This window comes from Lepisma saccharinum, chromosome 10, assembly GCF_977018435.1.
Source record: "Lepisma saccharinum chromosome 10, izLepSacc3.1, whole genome shotgun sequence".
NCBI classification, from domain to species: domain Eukaryota; kingdom Metazoa; phylum Arthropoda; class Insecta; order Zygentoma; family Lepismatidae; genus Lepisma; species Lepisma saccharinum.
The window spans coordinates 48,192,912-48,213,824 of NC_139238.1; the positions used below are offsets into that span (position 1 = coordinate 48,192,912).

The following is a 20,913-nucleotide window of genomic DNA, read 5'->3' on the forward strand; positions in this document are numbered from 1 at the left end:
TGACCAGGGTTGGGAAGGTAATTTACTCGTTACTTTTTTTTACGTAATTTACTACTAATTTACTTCGCGTAGAAAACGTTTTTTTTACGTGTGAAAAAGAACTAATTTTCTTTCGTAAATTAGTAATATAAAAACTACTTTAATTACACTTTTACATTATAAAATTTAATTTTCTTACATATTTCAGCACAAATCATTATTTTCTGAAGATTGTTTACACAGCCAAGCCACCTAAGTCTTACTAACATATTTTTGAAAATAGACTTGCTCTTTCACATATTTTAAAAATTGAGAAACCTGTTGATATATAAACGTCATGCACTAGTAAGCCTACTTGTATTTATAACATAACATATCGATTAACGACAATTTATTTGGATTGGATTTGAAGGTTTTACTAAGAGTTTCAAATTCCTTTTTCATGTGTATTATACATTTGCATAGGCTAATTATGATGTGAATGTGAATATGGCAGTTTGTAAAATTCCAATACAAGAGCTCATACAAATTAGGAAGGAAAGTTTTTAAAAAGGCTTTTTCTTTTGTTTTCTACCACTGCCAACTGCCGTACATAACAATAACCATCGTATAAACCATGAGTGTTTTTTGTGTTTCATTCTAGTTTTTACGTACTTTACGTTTATACGTAATTTACACGCGTAATTTAAGTGTCACGTAGGAAACTTTTTTTACACGTAATTGGAGAACTCTGATTCTGACATCCACTCAATGTCTAATGACTTCCCTGCTCCGAAATTTGGTAGCACGGTAACAGTCTCGGAACCGAAGGCGACCTTGAGATGTCATAACAATGACAAAGAATGTCGCAATCGCGGTCGCAGGAAAACACGTCGAATTCCTAAAACGTAAAGGTCTTTTTCTAATTGACAGAAATGACCTTGAAAAATAGTTCTTTTTGGTGGAAGGCTGTTTCAAAACAAATGTTTGTAGAGCTACATTGCATTTCTATTAAAAAGGACTAATGCAAGTTTCCTCTATAAACATTTTGCGAATTAAAAGCATTTTAACGTAGGTTAATCAGAGTAGAATTTGCCTCCACTGAGGATCGAACCTGGTATACTTGATTACAAGGCGTTAGAGCGAGATTCCATTTCAATGGTTTTCTTTTCTAGACCTTTTAGAGTCTACTGGGTTTCCAAAGTGTTCGAAAGGCGTTGTTTACGCGGTAAGTACACATTTGACGTTAAAATATTGAAGTACGTGAATATTTTGTAAATAATGTAACCAAACTTACAATTTCGTGTGTCTTCTCACACACATATGCTTTTCTTTCAAGCCAACTTTATGATCCGTTACGCTAATCAGGTCTGGACCTTCAGTTTACTGTGGGATTCGAACTTCTGTGCAATGTGACTGCACCAGGAGATGAATCAATTACCTCTTGATTACAAGGAGACACACGCTTTAGTCTATATTTTATGTTTATGTGTGTGTGTGTATAGAGGCCGCGGTAGTTCAGAGGAAGTTGACGAAGTGGTCAACTCTTATCGTTACGACGCCGGGTCTCCCGGGTACGAATCCAATGCTTATGGAAAATTAGTAGGACATTGAAAAATAAATATTAAGAAAAATTTGTCAAAAACCGAAAAAATCATTGTAATCGACTTTTTTTCTTGCAAAAAAAAAATAAAATGCAGTATATCGATTAAATGCCACGCAGAAAGAAGACCCTGGTTTGAATCCCGGGTGATTTTAGGCGGGAATTTTTCCAACACTGTTACAACATGCCTTTGGGTTCATCAATCCTCTTTAAAAAATGGGAACTGGGGTGTCTCGAGGAGGTAAAGACGACTGGAGCGTGGTGTCGATCACAACACCTCCACAAATAGCCGAGATTGTCATTGTGTGGGGTCCTACACCCACATTTCCCCACATACCTACCTCATAATCGTCACGATTAACATTGAGACAGAAAAGTGGCGTAAAAAGATAATATTACAACACGAAAAATTATTGTCGGATATATAAAGAGCGTAGAAGACAACAGACCTCTAAAAAAATGTGCAATCTGCATCTTGACGTGAGTCGCTGCGACGAGAAGGATGAATGACACTCACAAAGGCCAAGAGTCGACCACTCAACCACCGATGTATCCTGGTAGGAACAAAAACTGTCTTTCGTTTGCAGCAAAACACGACCAATGGCATCATTCCCAATAACCGACAATGACGAAACCCCACGCAAAATGTTACCCAACGAGTAACGTACTAAGAAATTACGTAAGAGGGGACATACGAGATGTTCTGGTTATCAGTAAGTACTTTTGTCTTTATGGTTCGAAGAAACTGTTTTTTTTTTAAAGCAAACAGAAGGAGGCGGTGGACAATGGTCATCATTCCTCTCTTGCTTCCTAAAAGCTAGCAAAATTATTACAATTTTTCTCACGCTTCAGCAAATGTATGAAAAACGTTTATCAACGATTTGCAAATCCAACTGTGTGCAAAATGTTTAATAATCATTTACAAAATACATTTAAGAGTGACCTTTCTTTCCATCTCCCTTACAACGCTACAGCACCACTGCTCTCTCTGCAATCCACACGTGTACACGAGAACACTCTTTCACAAACACGGTGGGTTGATCAGGCCCGTACAAACACACACACAAAAAAAAATGTGTTCCAAGTTGTATACAAAACATACTTCGCTATTTGATGAGCGTCTCCAACCAGTTTACATATTCTTTTTAACTTTATGCCACTTTTCTATCCCCACAAGGTTAATCGTGGCAATGAGGATGAGCGGAATGTATGTCAGAACGTGCATAATTGATCGGGAGTCGAACTCACCACCCCTGACTTCAGTGTGTTCCCTGATAGCCACTACAACCACTGACGCAGGTTGAATTGTTTGTACTGTGCTCCTACACAAATTCATCCTAAGATACAGTGTTTCGTAATTCAGACCAGGTCTAAGATTAACGCAGCAATGATTCACACCAGCGGAGTTAGAACCGGGAGGCGGGGGAGGGTGTAAAAGGGGTATATGTAGCCAGGTGAATGTGAAATCTATGGTGCGGAATTTTCATAGATGTGCGACGTGTTTTATCGAAGAAGCACCCGCATTTATGTAGTTATTTGGTCATATACACAGAAAAGAGATTTCCTTGAACAAAGAAAACACGTTTGTTCAAGATTTTTTGTTAACTGCAAAGAAACAAAAAAAATGTAGTCTTTAAAAAATTTGGTAATTTTGACTAAATTATTTGGTAACTACAAGCAAATGCACCCGACTAATAAAAGAATATGGTTCTGGTGAACAGTCATTTTTTTTTGTCGCCCATTTCAACAAGATATTCATTGAAGAGGTAAGAACAGAAAGAGTTTCCGAAAAGATGAAAGATAATTCCTCCACCTGCCAAATGAACTCAAAACGAACTCGAGCTTTTATTTCACTGTTTTGATAATCACAATTTATACAATAAAAATTCCTGAAGTGAATGTCACAAGCGTTGCCACCGGGTGAACGAGAGGGGGGGGGGCTTTAGCCCGCCCTATAAGAAAAAGTTTGAGATTTACATACAGAAGGATAAAGAAAGACAGAAATATACAGAGAAAGTAACAGAATCAGAAAAATAGGAAGACACCAGGACAGAAATAGAGGATACGGAGGAAGATACATCGGGATGGATAGAGAAACTGAGAGAAAGAGAAAAAATTGAAAAGCAAAAAAAGAGCAAAGGGAAGAGGTGTACAGAAACAAGAAAGGGACAAAACAGAGAAGAAGGAAGGAAGAGAGAGAGAGAGAGAGAGAGAGAGAGAGAGAGAGAGAGAGAGAGAGAGGAACAGAATATGAGGGATACATAGAATGAATTTGATTTTTGTCATTTAGTGTCACAATTTTGCACTTTTGGCTAATAGCGACGATGAGTGATGATATGATGAAATTGATAAACGGACACCCATCTCCAGAACGGGATTCCAACCCGGGATCCCAGGCAGCAGCATTGCCACAAGCACGGTTCTGTACGATAAAAGTACGGTCGTTAAAATATACGTGTATCGAATACAATGAGCAATGTTATGGCAATACGAAAATTCTAATTCTGCTATTGTGTGCGAGAATCGAAAATATCTACCAACTTCAAAAAATGTCAGTATTCCAAAATTACTCGTATTATATTATTAGAGATGCAACAATCATCAAAGAAAGCAAAGTGTTCAGAAAATATCGAACCATAGTCTGGAATTTAAGTAATTTATGTGCTAGGGTCTCTACGATGACGCAGTGGTTGCGTCGTTGCCTTGTAATCAATGTGCCCCGGGTTCGATCGCCTGTGTGGGCACATAGTGGTTCGAATCCCACTTTAAACTGTAGGTCCACTCTCGATTAGCCTTACTGTGCATAAAGTGGTCTTAAAACACCAAATCAATCAATCAATCAATTATTTCTGTGCTGGTTATTAGATGTAATTAGATGGTTTGACAGAGTGGATTTCTATATACTTTAAGTATACCACAAAACACACACATACACGCTATGGTCTCCCGCGTAGCTAAGCTGTTTCTGTGATGATGCGATAGGCCGATGGAAGAGCCCAAAAATCTCTGTGCTGAATCCATAATCGTGAGAACAATGCATCAACTTTTGATTTGATGCATTTCGAGCTGTGTGTGTAGATTCTGTCAGTAAGCTGGAAACGTGGTGAAAATGATGCACCAGAAGTGCATTTCTGTTGACGCTTCCACATGAGAAATATCCCTTGATTAATTAATTTTTATAGTATGAGCACATCAGCACGTAGGTTATTTTTCCCGTCACGCAATACGGGGAAAAGCCTCCTTAACTAAAATAAAATTGACGACTGGCCTCTAAGAATAAAATTAAAAACTCATTCATTACTTAGTTAACAAGAACTAACAACTATACTGTCTCTGGAGGCAAGCACGAATCTAGAAATAATAACCCACAAAGGATTATCCTGGCCTTGCGTCCAGGCGCCACAGCCTCGTTGGCCTACAAGGCGTGTACTACGTGGAAGTGAGGTTGACATCTGGGTTCCTTACCAGATGGTCGCCCTTTACACCCCATAAATGTTCCCGAGACACTGCTCACACCTATTACCAAAGGAGATTAGTTAGTATTATTAGTGGATTGTGGTAACACTTACCCTCCCATGTTGACGGCGGTTGTGTGCATGAGGGACGTCGGGGTGTCGTATCCGTGAAGGTCCATCCCTGCGTAGAGATCCCTGGTGTCGGGGCTGGATACAACAGGCTGCAGGGTTCCCGTGGGAGTCCCTGCCGGATCAATCTGGTGAGAAGCCAAGGGAGATGGCTGGAGCGCCGTGAGACTGGTGAAGGACGACGAACCTCCTGCGTTGGACAACTGCAAGGTGCGAGTGGCGCCCTCCAGCGGCGATTTCGCAACGCCGCGGTGGTGCTCCAAGTCCAAGACGTTAGGCGACGCTCCGTTCCTGGACGCCGGCGAGCCGGAGGACGATCCGGACACCTCCGGAAGGTAATCGTCGCGTCTTCCGGGCACGGTTCCGGGTGATCCGACCAGAAGGGATGCGAAATGGTGCTGGTGCACCCTTTGCGAGTCCTCTCTGATGCACAACGCGGAGGTGACGTCACCGTTGTGATGGTGCTGCAGGATTCCACGGTCTTCAAGACCTACGAATGTCTCTTCCTGGCGTTCTTGCGTCTCCTCCTCGCTGGCACTCTTGGTGCTGGTCAGGTGCGGAAAAAGGTTTCCGGCACCGTACGGGAACACCTCCCGCACCCTAATCCCTTGTAGGCCCTCGCCTAGAGTTCCTCCCCCGTGATCGCTACCTTCCGCCCCCCCAGAGCTACGCATTCTAAGGTCCTCTCCAAGAGCCGGGTACGGCATAAGGTTCCCGACCTTGTAGGGGTTGACCAGCACGACCTTGCTTTCTCGCGACCTGACCTCGTCCTGGTCCGCGTCCCGTTCCTCCCCGCTGTGCTGTCCCAACGTTTCCTCATCCAAGGGGGCCAGGTGAGGGTAAGCGTGGTGTCCGTCGTCGATGTTCACCCTCAGATCTCGCACGCAATTTAGATAATAACGCTCCACGGTGTCTTCTTTGTCGGACTGGCCGCAACGGACACTCGCACCGTCATCGCCCCTCCTCTCCTCTTCGTTCTCCCCACTCCCGGAGGCCCCGCCCCCTTCGCGCTCGTCCGCACCATCTAGCGGCGAGTTCCCGAGTCGCGCCTGACCCTCGTCGTCTCCATGGTAACCAGGCATCGCGTCGCCGAAGCAGTAGCGTTGCGGTTCGTCGCCTCTGGTGTCCCCTGCGTGTGGGGGCGGGGTCATCCCTCCCTGGTTGACGAGGACACCATTTTGGATCTCCTCCTTGCCTGCGCTGGGTCCTCCCCCGCCGACCACGTGAATCAGGTCGTCAGAGACATCTTGTGACAGGATTTTGAAGCTCGAGCTTAGCGATGACTCGTCCCGAATATTGTACTCTCCCGGCATTGCAATACCTGCGGAAGATAAGGAAAGAAAAATTAATACAAAATAACAATGACGTCATGAGAGTAAAAAATAATAACAACTTTATAAATGCACAGTCACGGAAACTTCTAGGTTGTAACAACCCTATTCGAAGTCAATAGGAAGGGGGATTTGCCACTAGGCTATCCTAGGCAAGTCCAGGGGGCGCACAAAAATAAAACTCTGAAAGGGCAGAATTGACAAAAACCACCGACTATATAATTCCTTGATATTGTGATTACAGCAAAATAAATCAGCATGTCAAGTTCTTTTACTTTGCGCATTTCATGAAAGAAAATAACTTAGATCATAACCTTATTTTCAGAGGTCACGTAGCACTGCTCGAATATAAACAATTGTTCCTCGAAGAAACGAATATAAACATTTCGAATGCCAACAATTGAAAGTCAAGTGGAGGGATGTTGAAGGTTGAAATCAGCATCCTTGTTTCTAAAAGTTCGCGGCCACTGTGGCTACCGTGTTGTTTTATTTTCCTTTCGTAGGTGTATTAGTGTTGTGTGGTGAAATGCATAGTGCAGTGGCGCTTATAAACTCTGGGACTGAAAAAAATCAATTTTTGTTCCTTATTGATTGATTGACTGATTGATTTGGTGTCTTAAGTCCACGTTATGCACAGTTAGGCTAATCGAGACTGGGCCAACATTTTAAAGTGGGATCGGAACTATGTGCCTCCACCGGGTATCGAACCCAGGACCCATTGATTACAAGGCGAATTTTTGTTCCTTAGTCTGACTTACAGGTGCTCTATAGCTATAATCTAAATATAATCATTATTACAATTGATATGTTGATTGATTGATTTGGTGTTTGAAGTCCACTTTATGAACAGTAGCGCTAATCGGAACTGGACCTACAGTTTAAAGTGGAAACCTCCACCGACAATTGTTTGTGTATTTCGTGTTGCAAGGGCACATGAACGACTTGATGTAGGTACGCGATCAGCTCGGAAGAGAAATTGTGAGAATACCAACAGAAGAACATTTTTGCTGCAAGTGTGTATAGCAGACGTCATTGTTTCAGACTTCATAGCCTTAACACTGAACAGCAAAATAAGGCTGATTTTGTCACTGACACATCTTTGTTCCATGTTTTAAAATGAAATACTCGTTCGATATTTTGTAATAAGACAAAATTTGGAGCCGAATCTCCGCTTGAATGTTTCAAGTGTACAACCAGACGTCAATAAACTGTGTCAGGCTATGCAGGCGCATCCTTCGCACTAGAAACTCTGAGGATTTACAATAAAAACTCCAAAATTGTGCTCGACAGTTTGTTTACAAACTTGTTTTTGTTCTTTACTTTTTCTTAAACAACTCTGGAAAAAATATATGAAGATTAAAGTTCTTAATAAATTTCTTAGCATGCATGTGTTTCACATTTTTATTCTTGTAACTAATCATAAACATAGGAACACCCCATAAAATAATAAACTTATTCTGATGTTTATTTGTTTATCATTTTTCCATATACAGCCCGAATGCCATTTTGCTTTATTGCAGATAGACGCCTCCAACATATAAAAAATGCCGAAACTATTAGGCAGCCAAATGAATTCGCCAAAATCAGCTATTCGGAGGAATATGGTGGTGGTACATTAGACGTTTATTTACGACTAAAGGGTACAATGAGAAAAACGTTTGAGAACAAGTTTATTATTTTATGGGGTGTTCCTATGTTTATGATTAGTTACAAGAATAAAAATGTGAAACATATGCATGCTAAGGAATTTATTAACAACTTTAATCTTTATATATTTTTTCCAGAGTTGTTTAAGAAAAAGTAAAGAACAAAAACAAGTTTGTAAACAAACTGTCGAGCACAATTTTGGAGTTTTTATTGTAAATCCTCAGAGTTTCTAGTGAGAGGGATGCGCCTGCATAGCCTGACACAGTTTATTGATGTCTGGTTGTACACTTGAAACATTCAAGCGGAGATTCGGCTCCAAATTTTGTCTTATTCAATGAGAAAAACGTTTGAGAACCACTGATCTAAGCAATAAGCAGAACATGTTGCAGTAAAACCAAGAATTACAAGAGTTTAATTTTTCTTCATTTTCGATGTGCAGCTGGTGAGATGTTCATTATATGTATTTAATTACGGAACTCGGTGTGTTCAATATCAAAGTATTATTTTCCCTATCACATCCTATATCATAATTCTCCTTTGTTTACTTCTCATTAAATTTAAACGATGTAGTGAATTTACATTGTTTCACACAAAATAATATTTTCACTTACTGATTTAATTCTAAACGAATAGTACATATTAACTATTATTAATTCAAATATTTGTACACAAGTTTTACGTTAACAGTACATAGGTTTAGGCTTCGATTTTGGTAATTTTAGTTACTTTTAAGTAGGTTATGTTAACACAATCCATGAAGTCAGGTAAAATCAGATGAATTGTGTCCTCTAAACTCTTGATAAATCGTATGAAAACAATTGAAGGGGTCGGGTGTAAAACATAGTAAGTGACATTTTGGTCATTTCTGAGTTCATTAAGAAAAAAGTTATTAGAAGCTATACAGTACATAAATTGTTTTCATGTTGTGTTTACCAATTTCAGAAGGCTTCACTGAGTCCAATGCAAATTGTATGACATGGCGATTTCACTCGAAAATTGAAGGATAGAACATTTTACTTTGTAACTAAAAAATGACCAAAATGTCACTTACCATGTTTTACGCCCGAGTCCTTCAATTGTTTTTATTTGGCGCGGGGCCTCGGGCGAGTGTCTGAATTGAGCCGGATATGATTGGCCATCTACACACACAAATCTGAACGTCGTACTTGCCGGTTCACGCAATGTACGCTTTAAAATATGCTGTTCCATGTAAATAAGCATAATGCAAGAAATGTAGTGAAAAATGTAGGTCCATCCAAGACTCGAACCCGGGTCTCTGACAGTGTGCCATTGCTCTAAAAACTGAGATACCTAGCCGGTAGTGTTGCCCACGAGACGAGACTTTGGCCTGTCTCGTCTCGTGGAAATGCTGTCTCGTCTCGAAAATATTCGTTTGTCTTATGACACATGGTCAATCTCGTCTCGTCTCGAATTTTTGAAAGCCTGTCCCGTCTCGTCCCGTGGGCAACACTACTAGCCGGCCCTGGTTTCGCCTGATTTTTCGTTTCCGTTCTCTTTACCTGCGTGGAACTGTCCCTGTCGGTGTTTCAAAGGCAACAGAACCAGTTGCGGTATCACACACAGAGACCATTCCACACAAGGAAGCCCAAAATCAGGCGAAGCCACGTCTGACTCTGTAGCTCAGTTCATAAAGCAACGACATGCGTGAAAATCCACAATATTTTTACAGTTAAAATTAAACAGTGTGCTTCTTAATCAACAAAAAAGAGATGCAACCGTTTGTTATTTAATTTTTAATATTGTATCTTGTATGAAGATAGATAATTATTATAAAAAAACAATTGCATGCAGCGTAAATATGTTCTTGTAAAACATGATTATTACAATTATATTAATTTGGCTAAATAGTCTTGGACACTAATTTCTTCATTCAACATTTTACAGTGCCACACAGATAACTAAATGCTTCATATCGATTGATGCACTAAAGTGTGTTTTATGGTCTCTGCGAAGAATCAGATTCACATTTTAGTGCATTTTTGTACGATGTAATAGAAACACCAAAGTGCATCAAATGCAAATGAGGATTTATTTCAGTCGAGATGCATTTTAATGCTTCAGTTGATGAGTTTTGATGAACCTCGACGCATTTTGATGCACCTTCCTGCATCTTTTTCGATGAGTGGGAGTGAGCTACAGACTCCACGTTCGAAGTTCGAAAACTCAACAACAAATCAGTGGCGTCAAGAAACACTAATTCCAATGAAGAGGAAATAGTAATAAAATCATCAAGATTGACTACTAAATAAAAGAATACTAATACATTCCAATGGACCAAATGCGTCGTCCATTATCTCGTTTCAGCTTCGAGAACCATATCAACACAGTAAGCCACTCCACACTGTTGCCTGGCCATTCTCCGTCCCCTCTTCCCAACAGGTGTTTTGAGAAAAAAACAGAATAGAATTTAGTTCAAGTATTTTAAAGCTGTCCTATGCATACCGCACAAGAAAATGATAGTCGTGGACAAGTAATAGAGAAATATTGAGAAAGAGAGGCGGAAGAGAACAGTAGAGAGAGAAAGAGAGAGAGAGAGAGAGAGAGAGAGGGAAGAAAGAAGAAGAAAGCGAGAGAAAGAGAAAACGAGAGATAGAAGAAGATTGAAAAAGACAGAGAAAGAGCCAGAGTGAGAGGGGGAAAAGAGAAAGTGTGTGAGAAAAAGGGATATTATATATATATATATATATATATATATATATATATATATATATAAATCAAAGAAGGTAAAAGGAAACACTCACCGGACAGTAGAAAAAATCAAAATTTTCGCTAATTTCGTCTATCTATCTATATATATATAAAGAGAGAGAGGGCCTCCCCCATGGCACAGTGGTAGCGCCATTGCCTTGTAATCAAGGGGTTCCGGGTTCGATACCCGGTGGAGGCACAAGTGGTTCGGATCCCACTTTAAACTGTAGGTCCAGTCCCGATTAGCCTTACTGTGCATAAAGTGGACTTAAAACACCAACTCAAACCCATATAAAGAGAGAGAGAGAGAGAAAGAGATATGGGGAAAGAGAAAGAGAGATGGTGGAAACAAAGACAGAGATAATCGGAGTTGTGCTGAAGTCACCGTGTTTCGTGTGGTTCAGTGGCCTTTCGGCAGAACAGAAAGTAAAGTACACAACTCTCAGCTTGTCAGGACCAGAGCAAGTTGAAACTTGCAACGCCAGCCGGGGCGCCAAGAGACTTGGAGAACCGAAAATCAGGCCCCCTCTGGCGCCCCAGGTGATTCAGCATCTTGTTGCAATAGATTTTGGCACAGATGTGCCCAGATTCTATCCCTCGAGCCTGTGTAACTATTTTGCTAAAAGTTCGCGCAGTCTGGCTAAGTGGGTTGGAAACCGAGGCAAAGCATGTTTGTGCTTGTCCTACCTCTTCATCATTCATCTTCATTACCGGGATTAACCAGCATCGTAGGAACGCGACGTAAAGAAACAAAATGGAATTGTGCAAAAAACAATAATTTGCTAGGCATTCATTCTAAAACTTTTATTTTTCATTTAGTCATTTAATTCCGCTTTTTTACTTTTTATGCTGACTTCAACGATGAGGATGAATGATCAATGGCCTGACCAGGACTCAAAAAATCAATTTGGGGGAACAGATGGTCAGAGGGACGCTATGGGACCAAATTGGATTCGGGATTCGGATATGAAGTACCCACGAACGCTTAAAAATGATGTCACAATATCTCACAATCGGGCAGGTACATCGTTGCCAAGTAAAACTTTTTTTTCAGTTACTCTTTTCACATTCTTCGTTTCTAACTTGAAAATTATATGCCACGGAAACACAGACAATAATTCTTAATCACCTTGCATACGATCACACAGAAGCCCAAACGTGGCAATTGACAGAAATATGCATAATTATTTCAATACATTAAAATGAAATCTGTAATCTGTATTTCTGCAGGCCAACGAAGCTCAGATGTTTGGATCTACAGCCAGTAATCCTGTGTAGGTTTGTGTGTTCTCTTTTGTCTTGTACTTACATGTGCTCAGTACCCCTATACAGCCTCAGTTTTTAATCTGGGTAAGAAGATATTAGTCCTCAGAGACACATGTTGATTGTTATGAAGTGTGCCATGGTGCCACTGTGCCATGTGCCTCCACCGGGTATCGAACCCTTGATTACAAGGCGATGACGACAAACTGTGTGATTTACGTCCTAAAGTCACTGGAACAAATTCATACCTCATGATTTCCAATGCTTAAACAAGTTTGGGCTGCAAAAATAACCTCAGCTGTGTAATGTCTACGCCTTTAAGGGACACTAACGAATCATCACGAATACCTAGCAGATGTTGCACAAATTCCTATTTACCATCTGCCTTCGTGAAAATGTTTCAGTGCTTTTAGAGCCCCTTGTCGAATTTTTACACTCCATACAGACATTTTCTACTCCTTACCTTACCTTCATTTTTGAAGTGGATTTTTCAAAATGCCACTTTTGGCTAATCGCGACGAGGGAGATTAGTGACGATATGATGAAATTGATGAAGGGACACTCACAAAGAACACTCATGTCCACACTAAAGTTACCATAAAAATTACAAAAAAATTAGTCTGCCTGCCAATTTACAAAAAAACAAGACGCGAAAGTTTTTTTTATTTCAATTTGAATATTTTATCATTTATAAATATAGATAGTGATTATAGATTATAGTTTCGTTCACCATAAAACCCAATTATTAAAATTGCATTAATTATATTAATTCTTTAACGGCTGTTAATATTTTATTAAACGGTCATTAAACACATAATATCTTGTCTTCACTCGTGCATGATAAGCTAAGTTTTACAGATAAGACTGACGCAATACACGCGGCTACATTATTCATGCTTTCACTCACTCTTTCCTTGATGGAGCAGTGGTACCGTCGTCGCCTAGTAGGCTAATCAAAGGGTCCCGGGTTCGATACCCGGTGGAAGCACATAGTGATTCGGATCCGTCCAGTTCCAATTAGCCTTACTGTACACAAAGTGGACTTAAAATTCCAACTCAATCAGTGTTTTTAAAAACATCATGGATGACAAGTTTAATTTCAGTATGTGCGTGAGGTTGAAAAAAACTACATTTGCAAATGGCTCACTATGGTCTTAAGAGGGGTAACATTCTCACATGTCAATTTGCACCTTGAATTAAGGCAGGAACATCAGGATTGACACAATTATTTACGTATGGATATGAACACCTACTGCAAATTATTTACGCTAGTATCCCAAGAAATTAAAAAACAAGACATTACTCGTCCAACATAAACGAGACCCTGCGAAAAATTAAGTGAAGTTTGACCGATGAGACGGATTTGTGTCAATATGCAACGACTTGTCTTCCGTTTTGTCTGAAAACAAAGCTCCAGCTCATCCGTCTTTCGAGCGGATGCCAAACCTCATGCAAGACTTCAAGAAGAAAAAAGACAGAGAGAGAGAAGAAAAATAGGGAAGAAAGAGAGAGAGAAGAAAAAGAGAGAGAGGGAAATAGAGAGAGAGAAAGAGAAGAAAATGGGAGAGATTTTCTCTCCTTTTCTTTCTTTTTAGCTCCCCTTCTCTATGAAAGAAAGAAGGAATGAAAGAAAGTGTAAAGAGAGAGAGAGAGAACCCTGCGCTAACCACTCCGCCTCGGAGGCCATTTGTCGAGTAGAGAAAAGTTAATTTTTGAAGGGATCGTACCCTCCCAATGTTTCCTGTTATCAGCTATCAAGCTTGGACTCACGATGAAGTGACTAAACTTAACCAAAACAAATTCCTTGAAAACAGCATGCGTATTTTCCCCTGTTGTTTACAACCTATCAGATACCCACCCCTTTTAAGGGGGTCTTAATTTAGAGCCAAAATCAAATCAAAGTTTTCCACCAGGAAACATGCCGAATAGCACTTGTACAAAATTTTGCTTAATCCTGTTAAAACAAAAGTGAAACATATCAGAGCATAAATATGTACTGTAAAAAGTGGACTGTAGAAATAACCGTCTAGACCGTTAATTTCCGCTGCCACCAAAACCGAAAGAATGACAATAAACGTTTAATAAAATCTTAGCGATTACAGTTAAACTAAATAATGAAATTTTAATTATTAAGGTTTCAAAAATATATCTATGGTGTGCAATCGTAATTTATAATCAATATCTATCTTTATGCATTATAAAACATTGAAATAAAAAAACGGCTGTGTCCTGTGGTTATAAATTAACATGCAGACTTATGTTAATGGTAGGATATAAAGTGCTCTGGAGTTCACCCAGCCTGAAATAAATGGGTTCCTGGGGGCAACCCTAGGAAATAAAGAAGGCCTGACCGCGAGGCTTGTAACATCACCTCCAAAAATGTCCGAGATCGAGAACGTGTGAGGCTCTACTTCCACATCCCCCTAAATGTGCCTTCACGGCACGGTACAATGTGCACGGGAGAACTTTATCTTACCTTAACCTTACGCAAAATGGGCAAAAAACAACGAAATAGAGAAAATTAAAGCCTGTTTTATTGCAAAAGAATATAAAAGAGGAACAGGAAATAAAATCCTTAATAATTACCACCATTGCACGTAGCAATGTTTCAAGAGCATTTTTAAAAAAAAGAATCCCTGGTTTGGTCTTACTGAAGTGCATGCGCGTCACTGTCTTTTGCTCATCCACCCTCCACCCAGTGGAAGATCCTTGGGGTGGGAGCAATCGCCATTCCCAGCAACCCATACCAACATTGTAATAAAAACGTCGTAACTTTACGATGTTTGTATCGTAAAATCAACTGATCGTTCACCCTTAAGTTCAATATACATTATTTTTTCACTGTAAATAATAGGAAGTAAAAAACACGGATACTGCTTCTAAATTACTAACACCGTACATGACGACAATTAATTTACAGTTTATTGTAGAACTATTGTAGAACGCTTATTGTTATCTTGAGAGATGTAGAATGATACTAAAACATAAAATAATTTACGTAAAAGTACCAAGCATAATTTATCCACACACACACGCCGATTTATTTTTTCAATACCGTCCTACGTTTTTCGTAAAAGCCCAAATTTTGGTAATATTGGCTTTAAATTTTCCATGTCAGTAGTCCATTTATGAAGTTTATTCACTAGTGTATTATCGATCGCAATTCAGAATGTTCATTATTATTAGGCTATTATGATTCCTAATTCTGTATTCATGCATTTCAAATCAAAATAAATCAGTAGCCACGGTATTCCACGTATATAGTTTCTGATTAAAGACAAGAGGTTTTCTTTATCCGTTTTATGTTGTGTATTTATATCGGCAGGTTTGTATCAACATTGAGAAGACATGATAAGGGATGAAAATAATAAACACCCATCACCCACCTGGGGCTCGAACAAAGAAGCGAGGGTCTTGTTAGTAATCGTTTATACTGTTTGTATGGAAGGTATGCAAATATCAGAACAGATTTCCGGCCGGATGTCGACCACGCCTGGATCCGCTACTGCTCCATGGCATGTGCAACTCGAGATGGTCTCCAGTTGTAAATGTCTGTCTCATTCGCAGCCTCTATTTCGGTTTTCTTACGTTGCTTTTCTACCTATTGGGTTAATCGCGGCGATGAGATGAATGGGGAAGCGATGAAACAGTGATTGGACCAACCCAATGACACATCCATTCCTGACCAGGGTTTGAACCTGGAACCTCTGGCATCGGGCTGAGTTGTTATCACAGCCCACTACGACGCCAGCGGTCCTGGGTTCGATTCCCGGTCTAGGCATGGATATTCATTGTGAGTGTCAACATTGTGTCAGAGAAGCAACGCTACATAACAGAAATCAATTGAAATCAACGCTGGCGTCATAGCGTTGACCACTCCGTCAGTTGCCATATTTGCCCCCGCACCATGAATTTTAAATGCCAAGTAGCTATTGTCAACCAAGAGAAAGTAAACTTTCCTTGCCCCCCCTCCCCCAGTTTTATCAACCAATCGCCGGTAATCAATACCTATACACAGCAAGCAACAGTGTTCACAGTGTAGAGAGAACTTTAAAGCCAACAACTCTTCTTAATAACATTTTTCTGTCTGACGTCTCGTTCCGACTCTACAAGCTCTTGAATACGCACACACACAAGCATGCATCATCACGGGCTGACAATTGCCACTATGGACTTTGTATTGGGATTGACTATAAACAAAATGAAGAGGTCGGGGTGAGATAGTGCCTTTCATGGTTGCGAGGGAGACAAGACTTTATATGCCTTTATGTTCGAAACTTCTTTTTCCTCTCGTACTTTATAGTATTAACTCGTCCGGGAAAACAATGTCTTCATATTGTCTCTAATCGACTTTGATACCATTTCGTTTGGAATGTTTTGCAAGTGTGTGGTGAAAACAAACAGGCCTGTCAGTCACCTCGACGCCTTCACTGCCCGTTTGGTATGTCTGACGATGAAGAAGCCTCATTATCAAAGTAATTAAATTGTTTATACTCTGTCCCGGGAGCGAGCGTACGAAAGCAGCAACAAAAATTATTGAGTATTAAAAACCAAATGAATTAATTATTATCTTCTCATCAGCTCAACAAAATATTAAATAATAACATATGTAATTACAACACCAATAAAAATATTATCAATATAGAATAAAGATTTTTAGGGTCCTGTCGTCTCTCCAATTTATTATCAAAATGTTCGTTCCTCTGCTGCTGGGATATTGAATTCGTGATGTATTTATTTTATTATATATTGCTTGAATATTAAATCCAATTGAAATCTATGCGTAAGTGGTGACTCGAGACCGACCAAAGAGCTCGTGAGAGGGGACGTGAGTGCAGCAGCGCGCACTGCTCTCTCTGCCCACTCGACTCGCTTTCTCCTCTTCTCTACCATTATGCGCGGCTTTGCTCTACAGATTCCTGGGACAGACTATACGTTAAGTCTTCAAATATCATACGAAAGTCTCGAACGCAACCACGACTCTCGGTCTCGACTCGATTTTACAGAGGTCTGTCACGTCTTCGGTCTCAGCACCATAGTTAATCATATAGGGGTTCTGACGGGGTGCGGAATGAAATTTAAGGAGTGCGATTTTGAATATACGAAAACCATGAAACATGCATGCATTCTTGAGTCACTCCATTCAATACCAATCAAGTTTTACTTAAGGCTTCCATGTAAAGATTTCAAAGAAAGTAAATACTACTAAAATAATTTCCATAATTCTCGTGTAGTTTTGTATTTCTATTAATTAGCATCATCTCCCTGCCACTTTTGGCTAATCGCAACGATGAGGATCATTAGATGACTTTGATGAAGGCACACTCACAAAAATACCCATTCTCAGGCCGGGATTCGATCACGGGACCCCTCGCGTCAGTCGTAGCGCGCTGTGATAACCACTTCCACTCCGACATGGTTTAACAAGTCATAATGGACCATTCCGTAAAATTTGACGGGTGCAAAATAGCCTAAGTGCTGCCGCACCCAACGATTCAAATTCTAACATTTATAACAATGAACGAGTTAATAGTATTCACGGTTAAACGTGGGTTTTGAAAAAGGGAACGCGGAAGACAATTAAGGGGTACGCAAGCACCCCTCGCAAACCCCTAACACCGCACCTGCTCGGCACCATCACCACACCCATGTCTCACCTACGATTCGAACCTAGGAACCCTGACGTCATGGCGCTCTATCTACCGCACCACAGAGACTCATAACAATTACTCTCCTACAATCTCAAGAAATTATCTCAACAAAGTTTATTATGTTTTTTAAAAAAGAATTTACAGTATGATGATCAGAACGCGGCGTGAAGGCGTAGGATGCGAACAGGCCAGTGGCCTCCCCTTCCCTTTGGAAATTTCTGAATAAATTTTAAAATCTTATATTTAAGATTTAGTCGATAAAATAAATACAAGTAAAGTTATTAGTAAATTGATAAATAACCGAAAATCTTGTATTGATTGACTTGCTTTCGCTCTTCTGCCACTTTTGACTAATCGCGACGATGAGAATGAGTGATGAGATTAATAAGGGACACGAAGAACACCCATTCACAGGCCAGTATTCTAACTCGGGGCTTCTAGCGGCACTAGAATCTAATATCTACGTATAATATACTAGTCGAATAAAAAAATAATGTAAATTTAATTGTGTTCCAGGAAACTTAACGAAATGGCAGTTTTCCGAATCCCAAAAATTAGAATATGGGGGAGGTCGCTGTCATGGCTAAAATCTCTCCCATCTTTCAAAGATTCCCTCACTAGAACTAAGTCAAAGTAAAATATGAGAATGATTATTTATTTCAGTGTATCCACGGTATGAAATCTGAGAAAAAAGAAAATCAGTTGTGCCAGCTATCACCTGGTCAATGGAATAGTCTCAATAACAACAATAGCCGGCTTCCGTGGCAGAGTGGTTAGCACACCGCGCTACGACGCTAGAGATCCTGGGTTTGAATACCGGCATGAGCATGGGTGTTCTTTGTGTGCGCCCTTTCATCCATCTCACCTTCATCTTCGCGATGAGAGAAGAGTGGCAAAGAGAGAAGTAAAATAACTAAATCAACCAATGAAAATAATAATTGTAATATTAATAATAATGACCACTTCTTGCACTGCACTATCAACAACCCCCTCCACACACACACACCGACAACGCCCATGGAGGAGAGCGTTAATTTCCTGTAGATGCTGGTAATATCTATTAATCTTTCCGTTTATGAACTGTGGATTATTTAGCACGACTACTTCCTGAAATATCTACAAGAAGGGACACGATCATTACCCATGGGTAGACAGACACCTCAATGAATAGAGATATGATGCAGAGATAAAGGTAAAGTGCTCCCCTGTGCATAGCACCACGCCATGAAGGCGTATAGGGGGTGTGAGGGTAAAGCCCCACACTTTCTTGATCCGGTCGTGAAGGGGGGTGATGTGATCAGCACCACGCCCCTGACCGCCTTTACACCTCAGGATATGATGCAGAGACGAGACGAAATTTGACACAGTCTCGGTCTTAAGATATTAGATACAACGACACATAAACAATGTCATCTACCTCACCTTAAAACGCCTCAAACAAGCAGCATATTTTCATTTGGCCTAAACTTTCATTATTACGTATTCTGCTTTCATAAACTCTGAAACGAGTCAGTCTCGGTCTAGTCTCGATTTACGCCCCCCCCCCTCGACCCGTCTCGTGTTCAATCTCTCGTCCTGTTCTTGACTTTCAATGGTGACCTCTATTTCTCTTCTGGTTATTCCACATCACTTTTCTACCCCATGTGTTAATCACGACGACGAGGATACAAAAGGAATCATGTAATCATGCATTGACAATGGCCGTACATAAGGAGAGGGTCTAACGGATCGAAATTCGAAACCCCTCCCACTGGTTTAATAAACATTTAGTGTAAATTGTGCAAAAAAAAAGCATCTCAAAATCGTTCAGAACACTATAGTTAAAAAGATTTTTACAGCTCTAATGTCACACGCACAAAATAGTTTTTTTAAAAAAATAAAAGCATTACTTTAACAAAATTAAATGGAAAATATGCAAGATTGTTATCGTTAATATAAATAATGTATGTCAAGGAAGTGCTTAGATCTGAAATGTTTAGAGAGAACATTTTATTGATTATCATTTAAACTTATTTATTACGAATAAATAAATAATAACAATTAATTTATAAATTTAATATTGTACCTTTCTTGGCATACAGTACGTAAGAACCAGTTATTTATCCACACACCCCAAAAACCAGTTCAAAATTTCCTCAACACCCCCCTAAATTTTTCACAAAGGCCCAATTAATGTCACTTTCGCTCTAATTTACCTTTACCCCCTAAATACGAACTTACACCCTCCCAAAAAGGAAAATTGTGGACAGACGCCTGAAATCACCCAACTCATTATTTCTGCATACGGCCATGGCCTCAACCTCAATTAAGGTTCGAACCTGGGACCTCCGACTTGGTATCGCGCCACGCACACCGGCTAATGTTTTTCTTGTTTCGTAATATCTCATGCGTTTATCTTGAACTCTTTCGGCTAGACGATGCCGACAGGAACTCGAAACACTGTCTCCCTAAGCCTGAGAAACGCGACACAATGAAAAAAAAATTGTCAAGTACATACCTGGAAGATTCCAATAACTGCTCAGTAGATCGTTCAACATCATTTCCTCGTAGCCGTCAGCCGAGTGATAACGTTCCCGCTCGCACCTGTTGCGCTCAAACACTCACTCTACCGGCTGCAGTGAGCTGCGGCCCAAGACTGACTTCGGACGAGAAGAAGCACGCCTGAGTCACAAGTTTACGTCTTCAGCTTGCTTGCCTCAGGGCGGGGGCGCGCGAGCGAGTGAGAGAGAGAGAGAGGGAGAGCGGGCGCAACCGATCCTTCTGCGCACGTGTCCTCTCGCCCGCCGTGGCGTCTCACAGAGAGCGCGCAGGTTCCGGTCACTCCCGGAAAGACGCTATGTAATTAGTAATTAACGAAAGACTAACACAATAGTTCTTCCATTTACTTGAATACATTGGCTTTTACTGAAATTCACCTGGACGATTCACCTCTCTACCATTCAGGCACGTATCTACAACAATATTTCGGGTGGGGTCCGAGCCAACAGTCCCACATATAATAATAATTAGGGCTAGAATTTTTATGACATAAAAATCACGAAACTATGCAAAATAAATATGACCTAAAAAAATTTTAAATATGCACTGCAATTCGAAAAATGCCCTTCCAACTGAACTATTTCAAATATCAATATTTAGCATATGCTAACATATTTTGACATGCTATA

At 40.2% G+C, this 20,913-nt stretch overlaps 1 protein-coding gene across 4 annotated transcripts in view; it reads right to left on the reverse strand.

Annotated features, from left to right (window-relative positions):
* The window catches only part of LOC145993905 (uncharacterized), a 337,495-nt gene that overhangs the window by 118,957 nt on the left and 197,625 nt on the right, over positions 1 to 20,913 (reverse strand). For 2 of the 4 annotated variants that reach the window (XM_083129816.1, XM_083129817.1), the window contains exon 2: positions 5,131 to 6,466. In XM_083129816.1, coding sequence (XP_082985942.1) covers positions 5,131 to 6,466 — 1,336 coding nt within the window. Of the gene's footprint in view, positions 1 to 5,130; positions 6,467 to 20,243; positions 20,359 to 20,913 lie in introns of those variants that run through there. The other 2 variants (XM_083129815.1, XM_083129818.1) reach the window with 2 other exon arrangements.